The 18,603-nt window shown below is 45.9% G+C and overlaps 1 protein-coding gene across 8 annotated transcripts in view; it reads right to left on the minus strand.

Annotated features, from left to right (window-relative positions):
- Nucleotides 1-614: 614 nt before the first annotated feature.
- The window catches only part of ABCD4 (ATP binding cassette subfamily D member 4), a 31,917-nt gene continuing 13,928 nt past the window's right edge, over nucleotides 615-18,603 (minus strand). For 7 of the 8 annotated variants that reach the window (XM_028167061.2, XM_057543511.1, XM_007184448.2 and 4 more), the window contains one exon: nucleotides 11,643-18,492. In XM_028167061.2, coding sequence (XP_028022862.2) covers nucleotides 18,424-18,492 — 69 coding nt within the window. In that variant the 3' untranslated portion in view covers nucleotides 11,643-18,423. Of the gene's footprint in view, nucleotides 1,829-2,426; nucleotides 2,499-11,642; nucleotides 18,493-18,603 lie in introns of those variants that run through there. The other variant, XM_057543509.1, reaches the window with a different exon arrangement.

An 18,603-nucleotide genomic window follows, 5' to 3' on the forward strand; every position in this document is an offset into this window, starting at 1 on the left:
AAGATTGTTTCAAATTGGCTCAGATATGGAACTCGTTGTCAGAGAGGTTTTTCTGGCAGCCAGTCATGAAACGAGAATGACAGGGGGTCAGTGGTCCCTGTACCCCAGACTGGGCCCGGGTACAACCCTCCTGGACCCAGAGCCTGGGGGATACACATGGGAGATCTCCGACTTCTATGCGCGGAAAAGAAAGGCCCAAGAGCCTGCCTTCAAGTTCTGCCCACACAGGGCTCCCCCAGGCCACCCCTGAGCATGTCGGGTCCCTGCAGGACTCACTGTCACCCCCGGCTCTAGGAATGCCTTGCCCTCACCCTGCTCACCCCCGACACTCCAGCAAATGCACAGCCTCTCATCCTTCATGTCCCTTCCTACCTGGAGCCTTCCCGACCCTCCAGGCAGAGTCTACAACCTCTGTTCTCTCATATAGCACATGAGACATTCCTCCATTTCTGCACTCTATGCATTGTGTTGTAACTTTTTATTTACAAGTTTATGTTCCCCACAAGACTGATTTCTTCAAGGGTGGCTATGGTATCTTATTCATCTTTTATCCCCAGGACCCATAAAGGGTCACTCAAGCCACTGTTGAATGAATAAGTGAATGAATGAATGAATGTTCTTTCTCTAACTCATCCATTTATTTAACAATTTCAAACCATTTATTGAGCATCTACTGTGTACCAGGTAGTGGGGCAAGGCACTGGGGACAGAGTGGTGGGCACAGCAGTCCTATTTGGGGAAGTAAGACACAAAATTGCAAGTGTCCTAAGGCCTCAGAGGCTCTAGATGAGGGACCATGAAAGCATATCCATGGGACTTGGGTCAAGGTGTTTAACCTCTGAACCTCTCCTGCATTCTAAATCGAAATAATAACCCTGGGTCCTTCAGTCTCGTACTGTTGAGAGGAAGAAGCGAGGACAATGGCAAAGGTATCACATGAGCAGGAGAGAAAGGTGGCCACACCATGCAGCCTCCTCAAGCTGTGGGGGCGGGGTGGGGGGAGAGGGGCTGGCAGCTGCCCCGCCCTCAGTTAGATCTCAGGGACAAGTGGGACACTCAGAGGCTTGGGAGCTGCCAGAAATCCTCCTGGACGATCAACCCAGGGGATTTACCCTGGGAAGAGGCATGCAGCTCTCTGCAAAGGGACATACACATAGGCCTCCGGGCAATCAACGAGGGGAGAGGCTGTGATGCCACAAGGGAAAAACAGGACAGGAAAGGAAGGTCCTGAACAGCCGGGGCCCTAGGGTGCAGAACTAAGAGAAACCCTGCTAGGTGCTGACTGCACCCCAGGGGGGCCTTCTGCCAGAGGATCCTGTGGAGCATGAAACGGAGATTTTATTCCAGGCTCCGCAGGCCCAACGGGCTGCCGATAGATGGCTGCGTGCACCAAGAAGAGGCAGAGAGTGATAAAAGGACATGAGGGACTGATTTTTTAAACCAATTAATTAATTGATTGATTGATTTTTGGCTGTGTTGGGCTCCGTTGCTGTGCGCGGGCTTTCTCTAGTTGTAGCGAGCAGGGGCTACTCTTCGCTGTGATGCGCAGGCTTCTCATTGCGGTGGCTTCTCTTGTTGTGGAGCACAGGCTCTAGGAACGTGGGCTTCAGTAGCTGTGGAACGTGGGCTCAGTAGCTGTGGCACGTGGGCTCAGTAGCTGTGGCTTGCGGGCTCTAGAGAGCAGGCTCAGTAGTTGTGGCACACAGGCTTAGTTGCTCCGCGGCACGTGGGATCTTCCTGGACCAGGGCTCAAACGCGTGTCCCTTGCATTGGCAGGCGGATTCTTAACCACTCGCCACCAGTGAAGTCCATCCAGGGCAGTTTTTACCTTCCCAGAAGTAGAAACAAATGATGAAAAGCCAATTCTGGGCTCAGCCAACAAAGCTTTGCAGTTGAGATGATGACACAAGAATTAAATAGATGGATACATTTATGAACAGGAGAATATTAAGTGCTGAGCTGAATGGCAATAGATACAGGAGAGTGTTTGTAGGACAAGAGCATCCTCTAACAAGAGTGCCTCTTTCTCCTCCTTCATATGTTTGTCTTCTGCAATGTCTTCTGTTCAGGAGTCAGCCCACCTGTGGTTTCCATGCAGGAGAAGCAAGAGCCCAGGAAGCGGGGGCAGACAGCGCAAAAGGTGGGAACAGACTCGGGAGCCAGGCACATGGCCCTCCTTCATCTGGGGACTTAAGATGGCATGGTTACAAAGCAATTGACAAGAAAATTGGATATTTCTGTGACATACAACATTTTTACGTAATAACTAGAATTATGGTTGATAACATTACACCAGGACATATTAGATTTTTAGGAATTCCATATAAATTTTGGAATATCTGTATTAACGACATTTACTCATACAATATAACCTAAAAAGGTTAAGGCCACGTATTTGACAATGTTTCCCATGTAATTTAACTTACCAAATAAACCTAATTAGTTTAATATCTCTCTTCAGGATGTTTTGAGGGTCTTTTGAAGCATCCCAAAGGTGGCTAGAGAGCAAAAGAACTTTATTTAGAATTTGACTTGGGGAAGTTTGTCAAAGATATCAAAAGTTTTTATTTATTTATTTATTTGGCCACACCACACGGCATGCGGGAGCTTAGTTCCCCGACCAGGGATCGAACCCATGCCCCCTGCAGTGGACGTGCGTTCAGAGTCTTAAACACTGGACCACCAGGGAAGTCCCTCAAAGGTTTTAAAACATAGTCAAATAGGATCCTTGGTCACTGTGAAACAATACTTGTTCATTCAACCAAAGTGACAATAAAAGATTTTTAAGGAAAATACAGATCATATAGAAGGCAAAGAAACTCACAATCTATTATCAAAATTAGCTCAACATTTCAAGAAAACTTTGTTCTTTTTTTTTTTTTAAACATTTGTTAGTCTTTTTTTTTTTTTTAGATTTATTTTATTTATTTATTTTTTATTTTTGCCTGCATTGGGTCTTCGTTGCCGCGTGCAGGCTTTCTCTAGTTGCAGCGAGCGGGGGCTACTCTGTTGCAGTGCACGGGCTTCTCATTGCAGTGGCTTCTCTTGTTGTGGAGCACGGGCTCTGGGCGCACGGGCTCCAGTAGTTGTGGCACATGGGCTCAGTGGTTGTGGCTCATGGGCTCTAGAGCGCAGGCTCAGTAGTTGTGGTGCACGGGCTTAGTTGCTCTGCAGCATGTGGGATCTTCCCGGACCAGGGCTCGAACCCGTGTCCCCTGCACTGGCAGGCAGATTCTTAACCACGGCGCCACCAGGGAAGCCCAAAACTTTGTTCTCTTAACACAGAGAGAAAACCAAACTCTAGTCCTGCACCAGCCCACCCTCAATAACAAAATTCATTTACCTAACTCAATTCAATTCCAATCCCAGCCTGACCATGCACAAAATTATTTCCTCAGGGTTCCCCATTCTACAAATCTTCTACAACTTTCTGTATCTATATTAGTTTAGCCCTTATTTTTCTTTCCCGTTTAAAAATAACCAGCTTTGGGACAAAATCACTTTCTTTCCCCTTAACAAAATGCATTTCCATTCCTCATACCTTCTTTTGCCGAAAACACACATCCTACTTTCCTTTCATACTAAAATGTTTCCCTTATTATCCCAGTTGCTTTATTTATATATATTACAATTTTAACCCTTAAAAACCTTAATCTCGGGCTTCCTTGGTGGTGCAGTGGTTAAGAATCTGCCTGCCAATGCAGGGGACACGGGTTCGAGCCCTGGTCTGGGAAGATCCCACATGCCGTGGTGCGTGCAGCAATGAAGACCCAACGCAGCCAAAAATAAATAAATTAAAAACAAAAAACAAAAAAACCTTAATCTCTAGGGAAAACAGAGAAGCAAGTAATTGTGACCTGTTTGTCATACCAGCATTTCCTGATAGGCAAACTTAGGAACATTCCATAACCTCTAGAAACATACATCTTTTCATAGCATAATTTCTTTCCTCATGTGGTAGGTACATGTGTCTAATAAACCCAAACGTCTTTAGCTTCCTTCTTGTAAGAAGACAAAGTAGGCGAACTGAGACCTGTTTAGCAGTCAATACTCCAGTATTTTATTTTATTTTGAAATGACCTGAATATTCAATGAATTCCATAATTTAACTTAACTTAGAAAAACTCTAAAGTTTCAAGTTACCAAAACTTTGAAGAAACTTTTTTTTTTGGCTGCGCCATGCGGCGTACGGGATCTTAGTTCCCTGACCAGGGATTGAATCCCCTGCCCCCTGAGTTGGAAGCTGCAGAGTCTTAAATACTCTACCACCAGGGAAGTCCCTGAAGAAACTATTTTTGATAGACATACCCAAAACATAATTATTCCTAAATAAACTCATCTCACTTACCTTTATTTTATAACTTATGAAAAAGTCATAAGGTTAATTTTTCTTGCTAACTCTGCAACAGAAATAACATGAATTTATTGACCTTCAATAAACGTAGGTACAATAAATGTACCATGCTCAATGTTGATGTCTCCAAAGACAATTAAAACAAGTCTAGGGGTTTCCGTGGTGGCGCAGTAGTTAAGAATCTGCCTGCCAATGCAGGGGACATAGGTTCGAGCCCTGGTCTGGGAAGATCCCACGTGCCACGGAGCAACTAAGCCCGTGTGCCACAACTACTGAGCCCACGTGCCACAATTACTGAAGCCCGTGCACCTAGAGCCTGTGCTCCGCAACAAGAGAAGCCACTGAAATGAGAAGCCCGCGCACCACAACAAAGAGTAGCCCCCCCCACCCCGCTCGCCTCAACTAGACAAAGCCCGCGCACAGCAACGAAGACCCAACGCAGCCAAAAATAAATAAAATAAATATATATATATATATATATATTTTTTTTTTAATAGTAATCTTATTTATTTATTTATTTATTTTTATATTTATTTTTGGCTGTGTTGGGTCTTCGTTTCTGTGCGAGGGCTTTCTCTAGTTGTGGCAAGGCGGGGGCCACTCTTCATCGCGGTGCGCGGGCCTCTCACTATCGCGGCCTCTCTTGCTGCGGAGCACAGGCTCCAGACGCGCAGGCTCAGTAGTTGTGGCTCACGGGCCCAGCTGCTCCGCGGCATGTGGGATCTTCCCAGACCAGGGCTCGAACCCGTGTCCCCTGCATTAGCAGGCAGATTCTCAACCACTGCGCCACCAGGGAAGCCCAAAATAAATTTATATTTAAAAAAAGTCTAAACTAACTTTAATACCAGATATTGATTTAATACTTCATATTTCCCAGATCATGTGAACCTGAAATTCATTTTGGTCAGTTTCGTTTATATTTAGAAATATTTAATTTGTAAGTACTTACTTGTAAGTCAAAGAGGGCTCTTTTATAATTTAATTTTCATAATACTATCTGGAGGTAGAGACATATCATACGTATAATGCACACACAGATATATAAACAGAAATAACTAGAGATTTCATAGCTTCACTTTAAAACTTAGTTATGAATCAGGTATTACAATATAAACTTACTAGTTTATAAATAACAGTTGGAATACATTAAATTTATTTGCTCAGATGACTAAGGCTCTACTATTTGTGGAAAAGAATTTTAAGTTTTGTATTTGTCCTTGATGAATCCTCAAGGAGGCTATGAGGAGCTGTTACAGGGGTTTGAGCTTAAAAAGTCCTTTTTCCGTCCTTTTTTCCCCCTTTGGTTTTGGGTTCTACCTGGTAGAGCCAATTAGGCTCAGTCATTGTGGGCTGTATTTACATTTCTGATTTGTAGAGATTTGCAAGACAAAAACAGTTGCTTTTAATTCCCCAAAGAACTGGTCTGCCACCTAAAAGATATTAAAAGATTGATTTGCCCAACTACATTTTCTTTAATTTGCTTTTTTTATATCAGTGAGAAGATTCCCAACTAAACTGAAAATCAAGAGATCTATGGTCTAGAACTTTAGGATTAAACTTACCATGTCTTCAAATGTTTGCACAAAGCATTCAATAAAGGCCCTCTTTCTGAGGGTACAAATTAAACTCAGAGCAAATAAATCTCTATTATTGTTTTTATTAGTCCCTGAATATTAGCTCCCAGTTTTTATTTCACATTGTGTGGGCTCAAGTAACCCTATTGGTTTCCTTTAGCATGCTTAATATTGCCTGAGGGGCAGATTTATTATATGCCCTGTCTTATAATATCAGGCAGGGGAAGCATTCCCCACAGAGACATAATTAGGCAAAAGAGATGTAACCATCTTATTGTATAAAGCCGACTTAAGGGCTTCCCTGGTGGCGCAGTGGTTGAGAGTCTGCCTGCCAATGCAGGGGACACGGGTTTGAGCCCTGGTCTGGGAAGATCCCACATGCCGCGGAGCAACTGGGCCCGTGAGCCATAATTACTGAGCCTGTGCGTCTGGAGCCTGTGCTCCGCAACACGAGAGGCCGCGATAGTAAGAAGGCCCGCGCACCGCAATGAAGAGTGGCCCCGCTTGCCGCAACTAGAGAAAGCCCTCGCACAGAAACAAAGACCCAACACAGCCATAAATAATAAAAAAAAAAAAAAGCCCACTTAAATATACCAATTTTTAGAAACTTTCATCTCAACTCTATCATCTTTAATACCTTTAACTTTAGTTTACATCAGGACCCCATCAACCTGTCTTGGTTTTACAAGGAGTCCAGAAAACTTTCCTTTTTATCCTCCAGCCATTTTATCTATTTTTGTATAATGGCTTTGGGGTCCCCAGGGAGGGGTTGAGCCAAGGGACTCAGGCATTTTTGTCAATCTTTTTATTTATTTATTTAAGTTATTTATTTTTGGCTGTGTTGGGTCTTCGTTGCGGTGAGTGGGCTTCTCATTATGGTGACTTCTCTTGTTGCAGAGCACGGGCTCTAGGCGCCCGGGCTTCAGGAGTTGTGGCTCGCGGGCTCTAGAGTGCAGGCAGTAGTTGAGGTGCATGGGCTTAGTTGCTCTGCGGCATGTGGGATCTTCCCGGACAGGGCTCGAACCCGTGTCCCCTGCACTGGCAGGAGGATTCTTAACCACTGCGCCACCAGGGAAGCCCTTGTCAATCTTTTAACTTGATTAATTGGCCTAACTGTTGTCCCAAGCAATTGCTGGTCAAGTATCTCAGTGTAATTTCCTTCCAGCTTTATATATATGAGATATATATATATATATATATAGTGTTGTATCAAACCTTTGTTTTAATCCCATTAACATCTGTTTTATTTATCCCATTTCCTTTTTTTTTTTGTTGGCCACGCTGAGAGGCATGTGGGATCTTAGTTCCCCAACCAGGGATCAAACCCGCACCCCCTGCAGTGGAAGTGTGGAGTCTTAACCATTGGACCACCAGGCAAGTCCCCTACTTATCTCATTTTTTAAAAAAATATTTATTTATTTTTCTTTATTTATTTTCTTGGCTGCATCAGGTCTGAGTTGTGGCACGCGGGATCTTTGTTGCGGTGCTCGGGTTTCTCTCTAGTTGTGGCACACAAACTCAGTAGTTGTGGCACGAGGGCTTAGGTGCCCTGCAGCATGTGGGATCTTAGTTCCCTGACCAGGGATCGAATGTGCGTCCCCTGCATTGGAAGGCGGATTCTTTACCAATGGACCACCAGGGAAATCCCTCTCATTTTTTAATAACCATCTAAAGATTTCTGTCCTGTCAGGATGAGTCCTTTTAAAATTTCCATCCTGTTGGGACTTCCCTGGTGGCACAGTGGTTAAGAATCCGCCTGCCAATGCAGGGCACACGGGTTCGGTCCCTGATCTAGGAAGATCCCACATGCCATAGAGCAACTAAGTCCGCGTGCCACTACTACTGAAGCCCACGCATCTAGAGCCCGTGCTCCACAACAAGAGAAGCCACCGCAATGAGAAGCCCGTGCACCGCAATGAAGAGTAGCCCCCGCTTGACGCAACTAGAGAAAGCCCATGTGCAGCAACGAAGACCCAATGCAGCCAAAAATAAATAAATAAAAATAAAATAAGATAAAATTTCCATCCTGTTGGGAAAAAGTCTCTTGACATTCCCCTCAACTTTTCTTTTTTTTTTCCTGTTGATCAACCTAATTAACATTAATTAACCTAATATTTTTATTAGCTTCTGTAAGACCCACTGAGGGGACGCTAAGACACAAATAAGGTTTCCCAAACTGGTTTTTGTTTGTTTGTTTGTTTGTTTTAAACTAAGAGAGTTTTTAGGTTAGCTGTTTTTTATATATATATATATTTTTAATCCACCTTCTAATTTGTTTTTTCATAGGTACCAATAAAACAGCTGTTTATAATGAGTACTCTCTAAAAATTTACCAGTTTAGAAGTTTTTCCAGTTTAAAGGATACACTGTCTGCCCGTTGACGAGTAGTATCTTAGTAGGTACTCAAATCAATAAGATGCAAGAGGTGTCCCCACAAGAGAGTGCAAAGGATGCAGCCTTCGCAAGATCTAGGAAGTTTACTCCCCAAAATAGTCTAAGAAAGTAAAGGCCTTTGTTGTACAGGACACAAAGAAGGTTAAGATGACAACAGCCCCTGAGAGTTGGTACAGTCAGACAAAAGACTGCTCAAAATCCCAGTCTATTTGACTGGCTGCCAAGTGTACACCTTATGTGTACCTTCCAGATGGGAGAGACAAAGCTCTCAAAATACAGGGGGGAAAAATGCCTAAGAAGATCAGGTAGAATACTTACATCTCAGAAACACAGGGAGAGACATGCAAGTTTCCCCCGAGAAGGGCTTTTGTTCCTTTAAGGTCAGAGTTCTGAAAAGATGTTTTATCAAGCCTTTCCTAGCTGTGCACACAAGCAAACAAAAAAGAAAGGTCAAAAGAACCCCAGTTTGGCCATTTTTAAGGTGAAAATTCCTTTAATTCCAATTAATAGGCAAGAAATTTATTCTGTGCATACATAATAAAGTCTTCCCAGTGTCTTTCAACTGAGGATAACCAGGTACCTTTTCTTTTTTAAAAAAAATTTATTTATTTATGGCTGTGTTGGGTCTTCGTTTCTGTGCGACGGCTTTCTCTAGTTGCGGCAAGTGGGGGCCACTCTTCATCGCGGTGCGCGGGCCTCTCACTATCGCGGCCTCTCTTGTTGCGGAGCACAGGCTCCAGACGCGCAGGCTCAATAATTGTGGCTCGTGGGCCTAGTTGCTCCGCGGCATGTGGGATCTTCCCAGAACAGGGCTCAAGCCCATGTCCCCTGCATTGGCAGGCAGACTCTCAACCACTGCGCCACCAGGGAAGCCCCAGGTACCTTTTCTTGAAACTAAGTTTCAAGGAAAACCTACTTCCCCAGTGAGGAGTTTAACACCACTGAATAAAACTTAGGATCATCAGTCAATAATGGGAGATCCAAGACCCAGGAGAGACTCACCCAAATTTGTCTGGACTCTCTGAGGAGGCAGACTGGCTCAAGAGGTCTCTGCTGGTGCCAAAGCTCTGGTTTGTCGTAGAGTTCAGGCAAAGAACAGAAGTTGAAACCAAGCAGGAACCTGTGGGGTCCTCCTGGGTACAAAAGCCTATCTGTGTCCCCTGTTTCTTGTTTTTAGGAAAAAAGGCTTCAGCCTCCTAGACCTTCGCTGAGTACAAAAGGCAGATTCAAACAGTTTCTAATTAGGGAAGTAAGGGAATGTAGAAACAGAGGAGGAGCAATCAAGAAACAATAGTGCAGAGAACTTCCCTTTGGTCCAGTGGCTAAGACTCCACGCTCCCAATGTAGTGGGCCTGGGTTCAATCCCTGGTCAGGGAACTGGATCCCACATGCTGCAACTAAGATCCCGCATACCACAACTAAAAAAAAAACCCCACATGCCACAAGGAAGATCCCGCATGCTGCAACTAAGGTCCAGTGCAGCTAAATAAATAAATATTAAAAATAAATTAATTAATTAAAAAAAAAGAAACAATAGTGTAGCAATTAAAGCAGGATCCTGGGTCCTCCTCAAGGTATATATATAACAATATCTTTGAGTTCTTCTACAGGAACTAAGGCCCCCACCCAGGTGGAGGATAGTAACTTCAGGCTGAGCACAAGATTCCTGGAACGTTGCCCTGTTACCTCACCACAAACCAATCAGAAGAAAGTCACACACACCCTGCAGCACTCACCCCAAATTTTGCCTATAAAAACTTTTCCCTGATAATTCTAGTTATTACTTTAAAATGTATATCTCAGAAATAACTAAATTAAAAAAAAAAAAAAAAAAACTTTTCCCTGAAAGCCATCAAGTAGTTTGGGGTTTTGAGCATGAGCTACCTGTTCTCCTTGCTTGACCCTGCAATAAACCTTTCTCTGCTCCAAACTCCGTGATGTTTTCATGTGTTTGGCCTCATTGTGTGTTGGACACATTAACTTGGATTTGGCAACAAAGTCTGCTCTGGATCCCTTTGCTGGTCGCCCAAACTGGCAACTGAAAAGAAAAAGCACAACTTAATAGTTGAGAGAAATGTTTTATTTGGGAACTTTACTGAGGACTATAGACCAGGAGACAGCCACTCAGATAGCTGTGGAACTCTTCAAAAGAAGTAAGGGAAGAGCCAGGATATAAAGGTGTTTTGCTTAAAAGAAAAAAGAAAAACAAATGTAGTCAAACGTCAAGATTACTTCTAATCACAAAAAACAGACATCTCAGGTTAATGATTTTAGTGACTTTCTATGTATGGGAAGATGCAAGAGCCTGGGCTCATTGAAATTATTCCTTTGATATGCATCTTAACTATCGAAGGCCAGTATCTTGTTTTGCTCCATCCTGAATTTCTCTCAGGGTGCACGGTCGGTTGGGGGCAGCTGCAGTGGTGAATAGCTTGATGGCAGGTAATATTTGTTGTTTACGGAAATGGCAGACAACATTCTTTGTCCACGTGATCATTCCAATAATGTCCTTTATAAGTGGTGGATCCAATCCAGAACCACACATTTATTTTTTTTATTTGGCTGCATCGGGTCTTAGTTGCAGCACGCGGGATCTTTTCATTGCAGTGTGTGGGCTCCAGAGCACGCGGGCTCAGTAGTTGCAGCACGAGGGCTTAGTTGCCCTGTGGCATGTGGGATCTTAGTTCCCCAACCAGGAATCAAACTGTCCCTTGCATTGGAAGGCAGATTCTTAACGACTGGATCACCAGGGAAGTCCCCAGAACCACACATTGGATTTAGTTGCTAAATCTCTGTAGTGTCTGCAATTGGGAAAAGCCCTCAGTCTTTCCTGGCCTTCCTTGATCTTGATATTTTTGAAGATTTCAGGATAGTTTCTTTATAGAATGTCCTTAATTTGAGTTTTTCTGGTATTTCCTCATGATTAGGTTGTATAACCTGAATCTATTCATAAGGAAATATCAGACATAGACTCACCACAGCCCCATCCCAGCTCTGCTTGTACCCCTGCCCCCTTCACCTGCGAGGATGGGGTGGGGGTCCCAGAACAGGAGGTGTGGTGGGCAACCTGCTTATGAGTCTGCCTTGAACCTTAGTTGTGCGTGCTCAGCGGCACATGGGACTAGGGCAGGCTGCTCCCCTGCCCTTCAGGTACCCAGTGTCATTGGGAAGATGTGACCACATGCGGTGTACAGAGAGTAAGGCAGCACCTCAGCACACAAGCTACAGGTTGAGGTGCCATGAGTGCCCTGGGAGTGTTACCCGAAAACCGGGTTCGCCTCTCGGTAGGTGTCAGATCAAAACACACAACCAAGCCAAAGCACAGGAGAAGGAAGGGTTTATTACTTGCAGCAAGTAAGAACACCAGGGAATCTTTCCCAAAGCAGTGTCTCCTAAAACAGCAAAATTGGGGAAATTTCAAGCTAAGGGTACATGCATATTCATGAAAAGGCGTGGGTGGTCGACGGAGTCCGAGCTTTAGTTGAAGTCAGGAGGGTCAGAAAAGGTCAACATCATTCCTTAGGTTCCAGTTGATCTGGTGGTTGAGCACTTCAGGCTAATCTTTATTACTGAAACAGAACTGGGAGTCTTTACAACTGATATGTTATCTTTGCTATTGTTACTTTTCTTGCCTGATAACAGTCATTTGTTTCTGCATTAAAAAAATTTTTTTTTATTGAAGTATAGTTGAGTTACAATGTTGTGTTAGTTTCAGGTGTACAGCAAAGTGATTCAGCTTCATATCTATCCATCTCTATCTCTATCATCTATCATCTATCTAACATCTATCTATCTATCTATCTCTTCCTTTTCAGATGCTTTTCCATTGTAGGTTATTAAATGTTTCTGCATTCTTTTGTTTCCTTAAGATTATTAATTACTGAGACCTGCTCAAGGGCAGGCACAGTGGTCAGGCTTAGATCACAAGATGGCTTAGGCCAAAAATGGCTTCTCTTATGTCAAAAAAGCCATGCCTGGTTCTTTCTCCAGGGACCCCCTACCCTATCTGGTTACAGGAAGACGGGCAAGAGGACAGACTCCACGTGTTTTCTCACCCATTAGATATCTATGGAGCCCCTACTATGTGCCAGCTCTGTGTAATGAACAGAGCAGACACAACCCCTCCCTGCCCTCATGGAGTTAAAATTCCAGTGGGCAGGGGCCAGGGAAGACAGACAGAGAAGTATGTCAGGCTTTCCTGAAGAAGGGGAGAGTTGGTCAATCATTTATTGAGAGCACCCTATGACCAAGACTCTTTGCTAGCTCACTGCTTGGTGACAAGGCCTGCTATTGCCAGGATGGCCAGAGCGGGGCTGGGGATGGGATGGGGCAGGTCTTTGGAAGGGCAGGGCCAGGTATAGGAACCTAGCTCCCTGAAAAGGTGCCGTAGTAGGCAGTGTGGAAGGAAAGGCCAGGGCTCTGACTCTGCTACCTGCCCTCCTACCTGAGTGCCATCCCCTCCATCTTAGGCATCTGGCTGGACAGTACTCAGAGGATTCCTGTCAGCCTCCAGACTTGCCCTGCATGAAGCAGCTTGTGGCCTTTGTGTATCATCTCAACTCGGCCAACTCGGACCTGGAGTGCTGTGCCCAACTTGTCCAGAGCCAGCTCCAGTGCCAGCTGTAACACCAGATCCACAGCTAGAGATGGCTCTGGCACCAGATCCAGCTGTAGACATATAGCCAGAGCCAACTCTAGAGCTAGAACAAGCTCCAGTACCAGCTCTAGAGCTAGAGTCAACTCCAATGTCAGCTCCAAAGCTAGAGCCTGCACCAGCTCCAGGACAAGCGTCGGCCCTAGCACCAGTCCTAGTTCTAGCTCCAGAGCTAAAAACAGCTGTGGCACCTACTCCAGCACCAGCTCTAGAGCTAGAGCCAGTGCCAGCTCCAGAGCAAGAGCTAGATGCGTTATCAGCTCTAGCACCTGCCGCCAACTGAGAGCCATATTGAGTGTCAGCTCCAGAGCTAGAGCATCTCCTGCATCAGAGCCAGAGCCAGAACCAGCTCTAGGACTAGAGCCAGATCCAGAGCTAGAGCCAGTACCAGCACTAGCTCTAGCACAAGGTCCAGAGACAGAGCCAATGATAGAGCCGTTGGCATGTCCAGAGCCAGTGCCAGCTCCAGCCCCAGCTCTAATACCAAAGCCAGAGCTAGGGCCAGCTATAGGGCCAGAGCTAGTTCAGAGGTACAGCCAATTCCTGGACCAGCTCTCACACCAGTTGCAGGGCCACATCCAGCTGTAGCTCCAGCTCCAGCACCAGTGCCAATTACAGATGTAGAGCCAGTGCTAGCTGCCAGCTCTAACACCAGAGCCAAAGCTAGAACCAGCTCTAAGGTTTCCATTAGCTAGTTGAGCATATTTAAGACAGTTGATTTAAAGCCTTTGTTTAGAAAGTCCAACGTTTGAGCATCCTCAGGGATGGTTTCTGTCCATTTTTTCCCCTTTGAATGGACCATAGTACTGTTTCTTTGTATGATTTTTTTGTTGTTGTTGAAAACTGAACATTTGAATATTGTAATATGGTAACTCTGGAAATCAGTTTCTCTCCCTTTCCCAGAGTTTACTGTTTTTGATTATTGAAAACTGCAGTCATCTGTTCGTTTGATAACTTTCCCAAACTATTTTTGTAAAGACTGTCATCCTTGTCATGTGTGTTCATTTGAAGTCTCTGTTCAACTAGTATTTTCACAGAGATTTCCTTGAATACCAGGAGCTAAAAACAAACAAACAAACACCCCATCTCTTCCAGTCTTTACAGACTGGCTCTTTTCCGGCCACTCCCTTAGCACTTAGCCAGTCAGTTTAAAACTCTGCCTTAGCCTTTATTTCCTGCTTGAACCAAGCCCAGTGTCCTGCCAGAGGTGAAAGCTTAGGGTCTTCTCAGGTCTTTTCGAAACATGCATACTGTCCTAGCCATGCATGTGGCTTTCTAAATTCCATAGTACACAGGGTCACTTTAGAATACCCCAATTTCCCAGAGACTCCCCAGTATTTTGGACTTTAATGTAGGGCACAGCTAATTTGCATTTTTAAGGTCCCTCAGGCTGCTTTGTGGAGGATGTGGGGCATTGGGAGAAGCAGCAGGGAGACCAGGGATGAGGCTGCCATAGCTGTCCGGGTGGACTTGGTGGTGGCCTCGGGGGAGGGCAGAGGTGGACTTCAGATATATTTTGGAAGCAGAACCCATGGGATGTAGTGATGGATTGGATATGGGGAAGGAGGTCTGGAGGGTCTCAGGTCTCTAGCCTGAGTTCAGGGTGGACAGTGGAAGTGTCATTCCCTGAGATGGGCAAGATCAATGCAGCAGGTGGGGGCGGGTCAGAGGCTGAGGAGTTCTGTTTTGAACTTGAGATTCCTAAGCAAATCATTTCAGGTCCTGGAGCTCAGACTCTTCAACTGGGGTAAAAAGGAAAGAAAAGGAAGCATCTTCCTCGCAGCGTTCTTAAGAGAATGTAGCAGGAGCTGGGCTTCCCTTAAGCATGCAAGCTCTGTACAAATCTCTCCGCCAGTTCAAGACTGAGACTTGCCTTTGTTTCCCCCTTCACTCCCTTGTGGGCTGGCAGTTCTGGGCCTGGGGTCAGGGTCTGATAGCATGTTAGGTAAAAGTCTCTGCCCTGTCTTTGGACTTTCCCAGGGAAACCTTCCCCAGAGGCATCTGACCCTCAGAACCCTTAACTACTTACAGATGGGCAAATCCACTGGCCAGTTGTCCAGCCTCACCCTGCCAGAGGCTTGAGGACAGTGTTCCCCAGCACATGTCCCCTGCCTGATGCCTGTCCACACTTTACCCTACTTCCTGGGAGGACAGTCTCCGCAGATCCCCAGTCCAGGGCTCCCTTTCAGCTGGCTTGTTCTCCAGGCACCAGTTCTCCTGACAACTCCCTGTGCCTCCAGGGGTTCCTTCCTAGCCCAGGGTTTAGCCCAGGGCCACCCGTCATTCTGACACCTAGATAGGATGTCAGAAGGAAATAGCACCGACAAGACAATGTTTCTGGAAAGGCAGTCTTTACGGAGGGCAGCTGGCATTGCTCTTCTCTGGCTTCCTGGGAGACTGTCCTGGATGCAGAACACAGAGCACAGCTCCCTGTGGGCTGTGGCAGAACAGAGACTAGTTTGTTATTCTCCACCCCAAAATGACTGCGGTGGTACACAAGTTGATACGGTAGGTAAGCGGACACTTGATGGAGATAACAAAAGGTTGTTTTTCTGCCCTGCCCCACGGCTCCAGGACTCCTCAGAAGGGTGATGAGAGGGATATAAGGATAACATTTCTATGTATCATCCACGTGGGTCTGTGTAGATTCCTGGGTGGCAGAATGAGACTTAAGTTTGGGAAATTATTTGCCTGGCTTATTTTAAAACATTTAAAATAAACATTTTGGTCCTTGTCATACACTGAGGACACATAACCTGACTTCTCCTCATGCAGGTTTGTATCGATTCATCTAAAACTCTCAAGTAGCCACCATCTCTGAGATGAATGATGGATAAGGGTACAGTCTGCCTCTAAGAACGGCTTTCTCTTGGCAGAGTTTCTGCAAGGGAGGACGCTGAGTATTTGAGTATTAAGAACAGAAACAGCACTGGGAACATGTTTGAGGCAGAGGAAATAGCAAGTGCAAAGACTCTGAGTTAGGAACAAACTCGGTCTCTATAATAATCTGCTAGCAGCAGCACTTGTGAAAAAGGCTTAGGAGTTGAAGGAGCTTGTGAGGATGAAGCAAGTCAGTGAGGCAATGCTATCACCAAAAAGGCTGAGGGGAGCTTCAGCTATATTGATGAAAGTACAGAAATTAAACCAGAGAGGGAGTCTTTCCACACCCGAACCCCACAATTTAAAACATGCCCAAGGGGTGGGAGTCAGGGGGATCCTGAGGGAGATACGTTTCCCCTTGGCCTAAGGAAGAGCTTTCCTCAGAGGGGTCTGAGGATGGATGGCCCCCAATGCTAGAGGTGTCTGAACAGAGGCCAGAAGAGCACTTGGCAGGATATGGTTGGGAGATTCAAGTATGGGAAGGCTCCTGAAGCAGATGCCGACCTTGACGGTCCCTTTCAGCCCCATGAGAAGGGCTGCCAAGGGCCTTCCCGATGCTGACATCCTGTAGGTCCCTAAGGAGGCTTCACCGGAGACTGGACACACCATCAGACCTGGTCAGGTGCCCACCCCAGAGTTCTCTCAGCTCAGCACCTGGATGCACTGCTTTAGCACCCATATGGGGCAGAGCTGAGAATAGACTTGAGGCCTCCATGCCAGCCATGCCATGGAGGGAGGGGGTTAGTCATGTTACCCAGGGCAACATCTCTCCAAGTCTGGAGCTCCACCCTGCATGTGGGATCATTTTCAGTGGTATCAACAGGCATTAAATAATCAGGTCTTAGAGAGAGAGAAAATCACTTCCTTTGCGGTTCCCATTCCATTTCCCCAAATCTATTAAGAAGATTCTCAGTTGGGTGCTAGTATGTCTAACTCCTCTGTAACATCCCTAACCTCTCTTTGTACAGAGAGCAAGCCTCAGGTGTAGTCTTTGAAGGTGCAGTACAGAGCTGCCATTTCATAACACTATTTGTATTAATTTTTACAGTTACTTTCTATTTATATCAAGTGTAAACTTTCCTTTAAAAATGCATTTAGGGGGCTTCTCTGGTGGCACAGTGGTTAAGAATCTGCCTGCCAATGCAGGGGACATGGGCTCGAGCCCTGGTCCAGGAAGATCCCACATGCGACAGAGCAACTAAGCCCGTGAGCCACAACTACTGAAGCCCGCGTACCTAGAGCCCGTGCTCCGCAACGAGAAGCCACCGCAATGAGAAGCCCACGCACCGCAACGAAGAGTAGCCCCCGCTCACCACAACTAGAGAAAGCTCGCGCACAGCAACGAAGACCCAACGCAGCCAAAAATAAATAAATTTATATTTAAAAAAAATTCATTTAAGAAATGAATTAACTTAAAAATATTACGGGATTTATTTTCATCTGGGTTAAGAAAAGCAGAAGGGCCCTCGAGGTTAGTGGCTGAGGGACAACTGGCAATGGGGAAGTGGGAGATGCCAGTGAAGTGAAGAACCAATGGGCAGAAGGTTCCAGCACAGTCGAGAGTGCTGCTCTCACCCCCCAGGCTCTCAAAGACAAGCCTAGGGAGTCAATTAAAAAGATTATCTTAGGGACTTCCTTGGCAGTCCAGTGGTTAAGACTCCATGCTTTCACTGCAGGGGGCACAGGTTTGATCCCTGGTTGGGGAACTAAGATCCCACATCTTGCATGGATCCTGGATCCTGCATCCCGCATGGCATGGCCAAAAAAAAAAAAAAAAAGATGGGCTTCCCTGGTGGCGCAGTGGTTGAGAATCTGCCTGCTAATGCAGGGGACACGGGTTCGTGCCCTGGTCTGGGAAGATCCCACATGCCGCGGAGCAACTAGGCCCGTGAGCCACAACTACTGAGCCTGCGCACCTGGAGCCTGTGCTCCGCAACAAGAGAGGCCGCGATAGTGAGAGGCCCGCGCACCGCGATGAAGAGTGGCCCCCGCTTGCCGCAACTAGAGAAAGCCCTAGCACAGAAATGAAGACCCAACATAGCAATCAATCAATCAATAAAAAAAAAAAAAAAGATCATCTTATGATGAAGAAGAAAGAAAAAAGGGGAAAGCTGCAAGTTTAAAAACATGTTTATCTTTTCTTTTAAAAAAAGTTATAAAATTTAAATAGTTGATTAAAGTTAAAAATCTACTGTTGCAAAACTGATGTATTCTAAAAGATTTCTGGATCTCTTGACTCCAAGTCCAATACACTCTCCATTTTGACCCTTCATTTCTTATAGATCCCACACTGTCAGGTTTTCTTTAGAAAACACGATCCGAGGTTACACGTAAGTAATCAGCACTTCAAGTGCACGAAGCTCTGGCTGCGGCAGCAGGAGGCACCCTGGCAGGGTGGGCGTCCTGTGCGGGGCCACACGCGGGCCGAGCCCACTGCTGCTGGTGCTCCCCACACCGGACCTGTGAGGCAAACCTGGAGCTCCTTCCCTGCCCCATCAGCCCTCCTGGTCTCTCCTGGGGACTCGACCTCCTGGGCTTGGCTCTCCTGCCGGTGGCCAGCCTTGGCTTCATTCCACTTTGATTCTGGTCAGCTCCCACCTTCCTTCTCCACAGAGTTTCAGAACCAAGGAGTGAAACTACAAGAGACCACCACCACGCGGAGATCAGGCTGCCCTGGCTGTGACAGATCCCCTGCCCTCCCTGCCATCCCCACGCTCCATTTTGAGGGGCCTCTGGCCCCGGCCAGG

Source organism: Balaenoptera acutorostrata, chromosome 3 (genome assembly GCF_949987535.1).
Source record: "Balaenoptera acutorostrata chromosome 3, mBalAcu1.1, whole genome shotgun sequence".
Classification (NCBI taxonomy): Eukaryota; Metazoa; Chordata; class Mammalia; order Artiodactyla; family Balaenopteridae; genus Balaenoptera; species Balaenoptera acutorostrata.